Source organism: Schistocerca gregaria, chromosome 7 (genome assembly GCF_023897955.1).
Source record: "Schistocerca gregaria isolate iqSchGreg1 chromosome 7, iqSchGreg1.2, whole genome shotgun sequence".
Lineage (NCBI taxonomy): Eukaryota > Metazoa > Arthropoda > Insecta > Orthoptera > Acrididae > Schistocerca > Schistocerca gregaria.
Window position 1 is genome coordinate 343,748,946 of NC_064926.1, and position 12,906 is coordinate 343,761,851.

General features: G+C 41.1%; 1 protein-coding gene across 1 annotated transcript in view; it reads left to right on the forward strand.

The window, feature by feature from the left end:
• The first annotated feature begins 343 nt into the window (after nucleotides 1-343).
• Nucleotides 344-12,906, forward strand: part of LOC126282120 (cytochrome P450 4C1-like) — an 89,404-nt gene continuing 76,841 nt past the window's right edge. The window contains exon 1 of the mRNA XM_049981589.1: nucleotides 344-652. Within this exon, the coding sequence (XP_049837546.1) occupies nucleotides 487-652 (166 nt within the window). The 5' untranslated portion in view covers nucleotides 344-486. The remainder of the gene's footprint in view (nucleotides 653-12,906) is intronic.

The following is a 12,906-nucleotide window of genomic DNA, read 5'->3' on the forward strand; positions in this document are numbered from 1 at the left end:
CTGATCATTGAAGTTTGTTCTAATCAACGCTGTGAGTCGCGATAATGGAATTACCGCTAACAGACCGCAAAATTCGTCAGAAGTGAATAGTGCTGCTGCAAAATGTTCACATGTGCATGAAATCTTATGGGACTTAACTGCTAAGGTCACCAGTCCCTAAGCTTACACACTATTTAACCTAAACACACACACCCATGTCCGAGGGAGGACTCGAACCTCCGCCGGGACCAGTGCTGCTGCACGAGACGCATTAATTAATTCACTTGCGACTGCTCCAGAGGGAAATACCTATGCAGCCAGATAAGAATCCGTATAAGCGATGCTGTGCTCACAGAGACGCGCTCCTATCAGCGAAGTTAAATCACGAATCTGCGTCTATCGCCTGCGCATCGCTGCCTTGGGAGGACAGGCGGCGTCAGTAGTCCGTCCAGTTCAGCACGGGCCAGAGAGCCGCCAACACAGTGTGTTTCCACAGCTGCTGGCAGGATGCTGGGAGTGTCGGCGTTGTTGCTGACTACCCTGGTGGTCGCTGTGACGGCCATCTTCATCTCCAGGATGTGGCGCGTCTGGACGGAGATCGGCAAGCTGCCGGGAGAGATGGCCCTCCCGCTCCTCGGCAACACCTACCGGGTCTTCTTCTTGGAGCGCGAAGGTAAGCCGGTCTCGGATGCAGCTCTCACAGAACCTGGACTTAAAGTTTTCAGTCTTTCACCACATCATCCATGTTACCTGCGAGAACTTGGACGGTACTCCTAATCCAGTTACCGAGAAAAAACAAATAACTCATGTAACCACCAGCGGAGAAACGCTCCTATCGGAGTACAAAAATGCAAATACGTTCCTTTTTATTTTCATGCTGAGAGAGATGAAGACAGCTGCAGTGGAAAAGCGACGGAAAAATAACAAATATTGTAAGGTAGTTGACAGTGGTTGTGTAATAGAAAGAGCGAAGGAGAGAATGACAGTGTTAGAGAAAGATGAGTACAGCTGCAGTGGAAAAGCGACGGAAAAATAACAAATATTGTAAGGTAGTTGACAGTGGTTGTGTAATAGAAAGAGCGAAGGAGACAATGACAGTGTTAGAGAAAGAGAGAGACGCAGTGACAGTGGAACATAGTTGGCAGTGACAGAACAGTGCTAGGAAGAGAATGAAGTAGACACTGCCACAGCGTGAGAGGCAAAGAAATAAAGAGAAAGAGGGTGACAGCCAGTGATAATGGGGGAAAGAGTTATGACAATGACAACGAGTAAGATATATATATAGTGTCAGTGAGAAAAGGGAGTAGCAGCAAGAAGGAAGAAATAAGATATTAGCAATAACAGAGAGCAAGAGGGAGACTGTTACACTAAGAAGAGGCTGTAACAGTATGGCTGAACGAAGGGTATTGTCGCTATGATACGGGAGACAATGAGAGAGACACACACAAGAGATAATGGCTGGGAGTTGAGCTTAATGAATGAGCTAGGAACGGCAACAAGCAGTTCAAATGGCTCTGAGCACTATGGGACTAAACATCTGTGGTCATCAGTCCCCTAGAACTTAGAACTACTTAAACCTAACTAACCTAAGGACATCACACACATCCATGCCCGAGGCCGGATTCGAACCTGCGACTGTAGCAGTCGCGCGGTTCCGGACTGCGCGCCTAGAACCGCTAGACCACCGCGGCCGGCAGGCAACAAGCAGTAGATGGGTATGAGCGACTTATAGCGATGAACTAGAGGGTGTGAAGGAGTTACATTTACGGAACTTGTGGATTTGATGATAGCTGCATGTTAAGAAAAGCACGAGCATGTTCAAACGCCAAAATTTTTGGGACCATTTTTAAGGGTGATTCCCGCGCCCGGGTTCCCGGGTTCGATTCCCGGCGGGGTCAGGGATTTTCTCTGCCTCGTGATGGCTGGGTGTTGTGTGTTGTTCTTAGGTTAGTTAGGTTTAAGTAGTTCTAAGTTCTAGGGGACTGATGACCATAGATGTTAAGTCCCATAGTGCTCACAGCCATTTTTTTAACGGTGCTGTGGAAGGAAGAATGAGGCAGCCGCTGTTCCACGTTTCAATCAGAGTCTTTTAAATAAACAAGGACATATTCGCAGATTTTGTGTTCTGATATGAGGATTTTTCCCTTTCCCTGTTGCAGCTAGGCATTTAACTCACATGAAAATAAATGTACTGATCAGTAAAATTTACAGTTAACGTATGAGAAACTGAAGTAACGCAAAACTAATTTTACATTTCAGACTGGATTTTATGTGAACAAAAAATTGCACGTGCTTCAGCAGTAGAACGTGGGATAGCCAGATGATAACAGAGACTCTTTACTGCATATTTCCCCGTGCTACGTCGCTTTATAAACAACATTTTCGCCTCACACCGTATTTTACGTCTGTATTTTACTTTTAAACGTAGGGTAATTTTGAACCCCTGTATCTCGAAAACGGATAAAGATATGAAGGAAATTTTCTAGTTTATTCGAGATTAGGATCATTGGGATATATCGTGAGAATTTCAGTCATTGTCTGTCCATAACCGTCTAGAAATCCACGGCGGGGTTTTCGTCCGTTGGTGACAGCGAAAATGTAGTTAAAAAACGTTTTTTTGCAGTTTTCAGAGGAACAGTCCATGAGCGAATTGTGCCTCCGTAAGTCTCCTCAAGTCCATCGCAGACCACATCTAATGCAAAAAGAACCAATCGATTTGCTCCATTTGCCTAAACAGGGGTAAGTTTGTAAAATTCGTATTTTTGGCCTGTACTGTAGGATAATAACGCTATCCCATCAAATAAATTTCATTCCTTATAGAAGATCTTGGTAGTTGGAGATACTTACAAGTAACTGATTTGGAATTAAATTGTCCCCATCCGTGCTGGTAGTTCGTTGTTTGTGTAATGTGTTATAGCACATATAGATGCTCCGTATAGTAACGCGTCGTAATTCTGAGGACGGCACCCATTTGGGTTTCCGTCAGGCTCATTTTGTTGATACAGGGCAAGCCGCACTCTGCGTCTCGAGTGGAACGCAGAGACCGCGCCATCGGTTGCATCATCGACCTAACGTCGCCGTCTTGTCACCGTTTTAGTATTACAGAACTTCGCGTGCAGCTGCGAGAGATAACTCGCACCGTAACTGTGATTGCGCTTTCCTCATACTTATTGTTACTGTTTGTCAAACAGATAAGCATTTGAAGCTCTTCGTGTTTTAACAGGTTTGCTTCCAACAAAACGGAAGAAAAGAGTGGTCTTTGTCCACATGCCACTGCTTTATGTGGTTTTGTGACAACTGATTACCACAACACCTTTCTCAACATAAGTATTTTCATTGGGTACCGGACGATGGTAAATACTGCAAGTCTCAGCTACCAGAGCTGCCTTTGATGCGTCATTCCCAACCTGTTTCCTCACTACGTTTAATTCTTTCTCGTGATTAAAGTGAGGTTGAACATTCTCTTGCATTTAGGCAAATCTTAGCAAAATTTCCTAGTGTAACAACTAATTAGTCTTTGACCACCTGTACAAAAGTGTTCCGTTCGGAATACCCGTAAGTAATAGTTTTCTGAACTACTTTCTTTAATGCTGTTTCTAGTCTTTCTGTAATCTGATCATCCGTTTCCTTTAAAGAATGATCTGCTCTCTTTTCGTGATAATTGGAGTGATATACTTGGGTTACTACTAGCTGAAGGGTGGACTTGTTTTAGTTCCAAAATACCTCTAATGGTGGTTTTCAAGGGTGAGATCTCGTTGGTTATGATTTCTACATCAGCTCGCAACTCGTTAGTCACGTGACTAGGAACCTCGGTTTTTAAATGCTCAGTCTGGTTTTTGACCTGGTCAGTTCCTTGCGCTACATGATTATCTAAGCTATCTTGCTGTTGTTTCATAGAGGCCATGTCATAATCAATAGTCTCTAGTTTTTGAAAAATTAACATAATACTGTATGTTTTAACGCTAAGAGATTTGCAGATAGTCTAGTCTATGCCCGGTGACGTAATTTCACTCGTCGCAGCGATCATGTTATTCAAATTTATTCACACTCTTCTCCCTGATTACGCTCATTTTCTGAAATGAAGAAGTCGTTATTCTGAACTGCTGTCGAGTTATCACCATACTAACGTACAGTACAGTTTGTCCAATCTATTAGTTATCGTATTGCAATATCTGTGCAGACAGTTCACAGATGCTATTTGCGCACCGCGCATCATCAGAGATAACCCAAATTTCATCATTTTTAAAATAACTGCAGTTCACCACGTCACACTACACGCCCACGGAGTTACACGCCTACGTAGTTGGCAATTCGAAAATTTGTGGAAGTTCCTATGGGACCAAACTGCTAAGGTCATCGATCCCTGGGCTTACACACTACTTAATCTAACTTAAACTAACTTACGCTAAGGACAACGCACACACCCATGTCCGAGCCTACGTAGAACCGGGATCTTGTGGCTCTTTTACAAAAAGTACAATAATAACAAAGTTTTCAAATTACTAAGCCTCATATAAACAAATGTTACTTCTACAGGAAATAGAACGAGGCGAAGTGACTGGTACACTGTGTTACCTTGTAGCCGATACCAATGATGTCTTCACACGAATTTATTAATTGTATTATTTCCTTGTTTTATATTCTTCCTTTAGTTTCTTTGGAAATATCCTACAAATTTCGTTCCCTTTCTATTTTCATGACCTTTTTAGTATTAATACGTATGTCTCGTAGGGTTTCACGAAAAAGAAACAGGAGTTAAATATACATATTTCAAAATGAAATTACGTATGCAGCATATTAATTATCTATTTTTATAGATTCACGAGCGGTCACCATTTCAATTCCACTGGAGGGTTAAACTGACGACGAACTGAAAATCTTTAAATTCGCACGAAATTTTCTATGTTTACGGAACAATTGACTACGTTTTTAATTTATCGCGATCGGCTCAGCTTTGAATACCTCAAGTGCGCCAATATTGTTCGTTCCAGTAAATCGGACTTTTTAAATTAAACAGTATTCAGGTCCGGATTAATTACTATCTCGGTGAGATGGCCGTATTGGAGGCTAAGTAAACTTCAGCCAAACCAGCTATTACCGTTCATGCTGCCAGGTTCGACCGCATATTGTTACAAAACCTGTTAATAACATTTAAAGGGATACATTAGTATAAAAGAACAACCATAACACAATGTTTGAGCAAAAGAATAAGTGGTTATTTTCACTTAAATAAACTAACATTAATATGTACGTCATCACAGTACAAGTCAAGGAGGAGGAAAGCTGAAGAGGTAAGTGACATGTGAAAGATGTCGGACGAAAGATTAATATACGTTTTACAAAGATCGTCCTTCAAATGGCTCTGAGCACTGTGGGACTTAACTTCTCAGGTCATCAGTCCCCTAGAACTTAGAACTACTTAAACCTAACTAACCTAAGGACATCACAAACATCCATGCACGAGGCAGGATTCGAACCTACGACTGTAGCGGTCGCGCGGTTCCAGACTGTAGCGCCTAGAATCGCTCGGCCACCCCCGCCGTCAGATCGTCCTTCACTCACTTTAATCCTCGGAAGATTACCTGACACCGTTTCTACGATTTTACTTTTTAAACCTGCAAGTTCCTTTGTTGTCATAAATAACATATTAGACAGTCCTACTGTTATATCAGCTTAAAAAATAAATTTGAGCTGAACGCGAAAGGAAGGAAACAATACACAGCGACACTGGGGCCAGATGACAACATTCAAATTTGTGACTTGTCACCAAGTCAGTATTGCAGAGCTCCTTAATTATTTATCTTCATTAGCGGACTTCGCAATTATCTCTACAATCCTTAGTCGATACTATCCTCTGCAGACAGTGAAAACCACTCTAAGGATTTACACAGTTCTCATTCCCAGGCAAGTGTTCGTTAGTGAGCCACCACTGCTTCACTAAGTGGTGTGGGTAGTGATGATGCCAGGACGCAGATTGATAGCTTGGTTAATTTAAGAGACAGCGTATGCTTGAGGATGGCGTTCCTAATCCGATACTAGTAGAAAAGAAAAAAATGTAGTAAACAGAACGCATTATTGCTGTGAAAGTGCTTTTCCCGAAAAAGAACCCGTTAAGTTTACATTGTACGCGTCCTCACCTAGTGAAAGCAGACAATGAATGGATAATTACATCTTTTGAATAACTATCGGGGAAGCTACAGGTTGCTTCCCTACTATGACGGCACTTGAATAGTGTGCGATGGTCTTCTAACAGACTTCTGTTGAATTAATCATTATTCACTTTACCTGCATTGGAACAAGTGTTCAGATCAGTCCATCAGGATCTTTACTACACAACGTTTCCAGATCTGGTATGATCATCTTCCGACGATATCGAAACTGTATTCATACAGAGCGAGGAAAGGTAGTCTTCTCCTCCTATGAGTTACTGTGAAGCGTCACATTACAGACGGATATAGGTGCATCAGGCGAGAAACTCTGAGGAAAAATGCTTTGCTAGTATTTCTACACGAACATTAGTCGTTATTTAAGTAGTGGCATTCATTTTGGCCGTTAATCCCCTCGAAGGCATTCAACATCTGTTTATTTAAGAAGCTATCCACAGACTACTATCACAGACCTTAAATCTTCCAGCTGTCTACCAACGACTCCTCTACGGCAACGAACGATTAATAAACAAGCAAACACCGTCTGAATCACAACTTCTTGTTTACTAACAAACGGTTTCAACCTGCGCTGCAGATCATCTTCAGGTGTGGCACCACAAAGGGCAGTTTTTCAACGTTCTGTTAAACTAAAAAACAAGAATGTTATTTTTACACAGCGTTGACAAACTGCACTTTGTGGCTCCAGATCTGAAGGTGAAATGAAGCGCAGATTTAAACCTGTTGTCGGTAAAAGGAAAGTTGTGGTCCAGACAGTGTCTACTTATTTATTATTACAAGACGGTTACCGGTCCTAAGACATGGCGCTAATTGTGAACCAAGGATTACTTAGCAACTTTGTGAAAACTACCTACTTCGATTGTTACCATTCTCAGATCTTCATCCATGACAATCCATTAGTTGATTAAGCCCCGTCTCGCACAGTCATCGAACGCACAACCACAGCTACCTGCTTCTTACTCTAAGCTTTTATCGCTTGCAAATCTTACCCCAAACGGAACGTAATATGACCATAACAGTTCTGGATTTCAAACTTGCGTTAAGCGACTAGATTTTGCCTATCGACATCCTAGAAAATACGCTCACTCCTTATTTGCCGAGATATATGTTCCCACTCCGTGTATTTGACAGCTGGCGTACAGTGTAGTGCGTACTGTTATTTAACTTCTATCTGTATCATTACAAAGATTGTAAAAAAGGTTTACGCAACGCCGTCAAGTAACAATTGCAGTTCACCATTCCAATTTCAAGTTGATAACATAAATATTTATTGAAATACAGAAAATTAATTAAAATTTGGAATTTTCCTAACGGAATGGTATGAGATTTCATACATAACGAAGAATAAATCTTGCTGAACAAGTCCATCATATTATTAAATTAAAGCTTTTCACAACAAATGTGAAATATATGCTATTCCACATATTTCCGGGACCTTTTTTCTATTTCCAATCTTGTTTCATTATTAATACAAAGTTTTAATGGTATCCCAATGTGTGCTGGAGTGAATGAGTCTGCATGAAGATTTAATCTTTGTAGTTTAAATTATTAGGCCCTTATCTAATGTTGTGTAAGTTTGTGTTGGATCTTGTATCTTGTATGAAAATCCTTATGTAAAAAATCGATCGGTATGCATTTCGAGAAACTAATGCCCTTAGATCAGTCTCTCAGATACGTAAAGGTGTTGTTGGCATGTCTGCCATTTTTAGCGAATATATGCAGATTCATTAACGGCTTACTAGTCGTCAAACATGTTAATTATCTAGTTATACGAGAGCAGCTACAACGCTCATTGACCATAGTTGCTCTCACCGAGTCACAGTAGAGCGCGGTCCCGCATTGTGGAACCGTTAGGTGGAGTAAGCAGACTAAATTATCGAGGGGCCAGGATCCACTCCTGACCGAGTAACGATGTATCTCCGATGACTCTGAAAATATTGTGGAACAGTGTTGTACAGGATGGTGTAAATGCAAGTGGGATCCCCAAACCCATACGAAAAACATCGAACGAAGTGGCGCAACGGTAACACGCTGCTGTAGTATGCGGAAAGATGGTGGTACAAACCGTCATCTGACCATCCAGATTTAGATTTATGGTAGTTCCCTCGAACCGCTTGAAGCAAATGGCGGGATGGTTCCACTGGAGGGGTCATGGCGCCTACCTGTCCCTTTAACTTGAATTCTGTCTCTAAGGTCTCGTTGTTGATGGGACGCTAATTCTACTCTTCTGTCGATTCTTCCCAACACAAAATGGTCCACCCAATATGAGTTAACACCCACAGTCAACGAACAGTTTGTATAAGGCACTAATCTCCTTCCTCGAATTCTTAATATCGCTTATACGCGATCTTCGTGCCTCTTTACATGGAGAAATCTTACGATGATGGCATTTTGGCCTCTTGTTCGTCCCAAACACACGCACTTCCAGATGGCCATTATTAACAGCATTGTCAACCTACCATCTACGAAAGTTCCTTATTCATTGTATACATTTCTAAACCACCACGCCTAGACAATATTCCGTATAATCCAGAAACTTTTGCAGTACTACTTCAAACAGTTCAACTCTTGAGCTATTATATCCTCACAAAAATCTAACCAGATCCTAAGCGGTAATTACTAATCGTGCTACACGCCGCTTATGAATCCATGACTTCGATTTTCAGATGTATAACCATCATAGTCTACTCGCTAAAACATTAAAATACTTTTGGCTGTCTCTGCATGCCACTCCAAACTGAACCCACTTCTTTAAAGCATCCAGCACAATAAAATAATAATCAGTCAAATTCAGTATTGCATTCCTACACGATCCACTATGCCTGCCATCAGCAGCCATTCCATCCTTATATTCTGCAACGTGTAATCAATATACTCGTATGCAATCCAAAGACGCTACAAATCCCTCCAAATCTTTGAGCACCTCAGAACATGCCGCTTTATGCAATTCTGTACCTTCCACAACTCCATCGAACGCATTTAAAAGTCCTATGTCTCCCACTAACGCAGTACTGACGAAACCCCTTTCTATCCCCTTCTCGTCCACCTCTGGTATTCTTGCAGCACTAACAACAAACCATATGGCCTTACCAATAATACCTGCAACATCTCTTAACGAAGTATCAGCCAAATCTCAACTCCAAATCACTAAAGAAGTCCAGTTATCCAACAGTTATATTACATGTACCAGAGTCTTCCCCCTTTTAAAGCTCACCGTAATGCATATCATTTCCCCTACTCCAGTAACCATGTCTGACATCGATTCTCAGCTACTCTATCACTATTTTCCAACACTCAAAATCTTCCAAGCATATAACGCCAACACTCTTCAACACGTATCACCAGTCACACCGGTCACTTCTCCGAAATGTCTATCATTACACTAAACGATTCACACAAAATCAATAATATTACCAACTACCATCATGTTTCAATTATTGCCACATATTTAAATATGGTGTCCAGCTTTAAAGTAAAGGCAGGTCTGAGTTCAACAGATTAAGATACAGCCGTAGGTATTAAATAGGTGCATACTTAATGTTCAGCTCCACATACCATGGACCTTTCCATCGGAGGGATGGCTTGCGTGCCTCAGTGATACAGGTAGTAGTAACGTAGGTACAGCCACAACGGAAGGCTATCTGTTGAGAGGCTAGACAAACTTGTGGCCCCTGAAGAGGGACAGCAGCCTTTTCGGTAGTTGCAAGGTCAACATTGTGGATTATTTACTGATTTGGCCTTGCAACATCAACAACATCAACCAAAACGTCCCTGCTATGTGATAGAACTGTGAACGCTTGAAAGAAAAGGGAAACTGCAACCATAATTTTTACTGAGGACATGCAGCTCTACTGTATAGTTAACTGATGATGGCGTCCTCTTGGGTAAAATATAGTGGAGGTAAAATATTCCCCGATTCGGATCTCTGGACGATGACTACTCAAGATGATGTTACCAGTAGAAACAAAATTGGCATTCAATGGATCGGAACGTGGCTTGTTAGATCACTTAATCGGGCAGGTAGGCTTCAGACTTTCAGTTGGGAAATGGATAGATTGAAGCTGGATATAGTGGGAATTTTCAGTTCGATGGTGGGAGAAACGGGATTTCTCGTCAGGTGAATACAGCGTTATAGATAGGAAATCAAATAGGAATAATGAAGAAGTAGGTTTAATAATGAATACGATAATGGGAAAGCGGGTAAGCTACTATGAACAGCTATAGTGAACGCCTTATCTTAACCAAGATACACACGAAGCCCACGCGTGCCACAGCGGCACTAGCATACATGTCAAGTAGCTCCGCAGTTAATGAGTAGACTGAAGGAATGTGTGATGAGATAGAGAAATTATTCGGGTAGTTAAACGAGACGAAAATTTAATCGTGATGGGGGACTGGAATTCGATAGTAGGAAAAGAAAAATAAAGAAAAATAGTAGGTGAATGTGGACTGGAGGAAAGGAAAGAAACATGAAGCTGCCTGATAGAAATTTGCACAGAACATAATTTAATGGTCGCTAACACTTGGTTTAAGAATTATAAAAGAAGGTTGTATACGTGGAAGAGACCTGAAGGTACCGGAAGGTTACAGATAGAGACTTATGAACCTGTTTTTAAATTGTAAGACATTTCCAGGGGCAGATGAGGACTCTGACCACAATGTACTGGTTATGAACTGTAGGTTAAAACTGAAGAAATCGGAAAGAAGTAGGAATTTAAGGAGATGTGACCTGGATAAACTGAGAGAACCAGAGGTCGCAGAGAGCTTCAGAGGGAGCACTATATAACGGTTGACTAGCCCCTGGGAAAGGAACACTGTAGAAGAATAGTGGTTACCATTGAGAGATGAAGTAGTGTAGACACCAGAGGAGCAAACAGGTAAAAAGACAAGGCCTAATAGGAATCCTTGGATAACACAATTGAATTTAACTGTTGAAAGGCGAAAATCTAAAAATGCAACAAATGAAGTACCCGAAAAGGAATACAAACGTTTAAAATGTAAGACTTATAGGAAGAGCAAAATTGCTAAGCTGGAATGGCTAGAGGACAAATGTAAGGATTCAGAAGCATATTTCACTGGGGGAGAGATACCCCCTACAGGAAAATTATTCCTTTGGGGAGTAGGGGAGCAGCTGCAGGAATATCAAGAGCTCATATGGAAAACCAGTCCTAGCCAAAAAAGCGAAAGCTACAAGGTGGAAGGAGTGTATAGAGGATCTACACAAGGGAGATAAACTTGAAAGCAACGTTACAGAAAGGGAAGCGGTCGTAGATAAAGATGATACGGGAGATACGATACTGCGAGAAGAATTTGACAAAGCTCTGAAAATCTTATTCTATACCAGATCCTGGCAGTAGACGATATTCCATCAGAATTACTGACAGTCCAGGGAGAGCCATTCATGATAAAACTCTTCCATCGGGTGCGCATGATGTATAAGACAGGTGGAATACCCTCAGACTTCAAGAATAATGTAGTAATTCCAATTCCAAATAAATGTTGAGTGGAAAACACTCTTGGAAGAAAATCTAATGGTAGCAGGAGTAAAACACAGGGAGCGAAAAGCCATTCACAACTTTTACAGAAACTAGACTGAAGTTGTAAGAGTCGGGGGGGGGGGGGGGGGCATGAAAGGGAAGCAGTGGTTGAGAATGGAGTTGTAGCGTATGCCCGTGTTATTCAATATGTACATTAAACAAGCAGTAACGGAAACCACAGAAAAATTTGAAGTAGAAATTATAGTTCAGCGAGAAAAAAAATATTTGAATTTTGCCGATGACATTGTAGTTCTGTCAGAGACACTAAAGGACTTGGAAGAGCAGCTGAATGAAATGGACACTGTCTTGAAAAGAGGATGTAAGATGATCTTCAACAAAAGGAAAACAAGAATAATGGAATGTAGTCGAATTAAATCATGTGATGTTAAGGGAATTAGAGTAGGAAACGAGACAGTTAAAGTAGCAGATGGGTTTTGCTATTTGGGCAGCAAAATAATTGATGATGGTCGAAGCAGACCGGATATAAAAATGTAGACTACAACGGCAAAAAAAGCATTTCTGAAAAAGAAAAATTTATTGACACTGAATATAGATTTAAGTGTTAGGAATTCTTTTCAGAACGTAATTTCCTGAAGTGTAGTCATGTAAGGAAGTGAAACATGGATGATAAACAGCTTAGATAAAAGAAAAATATGTTTTTGTTCGTTTTGCTACGTGAGAATGCTGAAGATTACATGGGTAGATCACGTAACTAATAAGGAGGTACTGTAAAGAATTGGTGAGAGAAGGAAACTACGGCGACACTTGACCAAAAGCAGCGATCGGTTGATATGACACATTCTGAGACATCAAGTGACACCAATTTGGTGTTGGAGGGAAGTGTAGTTGGTAAAAATCGTAGAGGGAGACCAAAAGATGAATACATTAACCAGACTGAGAGAGACGTAGGTTGCAGTAGTTATTCGGAGATGAAGAGGTTCGCACGAGATAGAGTAGCATGGAGAGTTGCATAAAACCGGTCTTTGGAGCGAAGACCAAAACAACAACTTAATGCTCAGAGATACAGCTTGCGATTAAAACGGTAATTAATACGCTCACGGGTTGGATAGATAAAACCAAGATAAGTGTTGTTGATGAACTCTGCTATTCAAAGATAACAGTGCAGGTAAAACTATCTCATTCTGACACCTAATGGTGTGAAAAAATTATCGTCCTTCTTCTATTTAAGATTAATATCAAGAACCAGTTTCTCAGCACTGTGAACT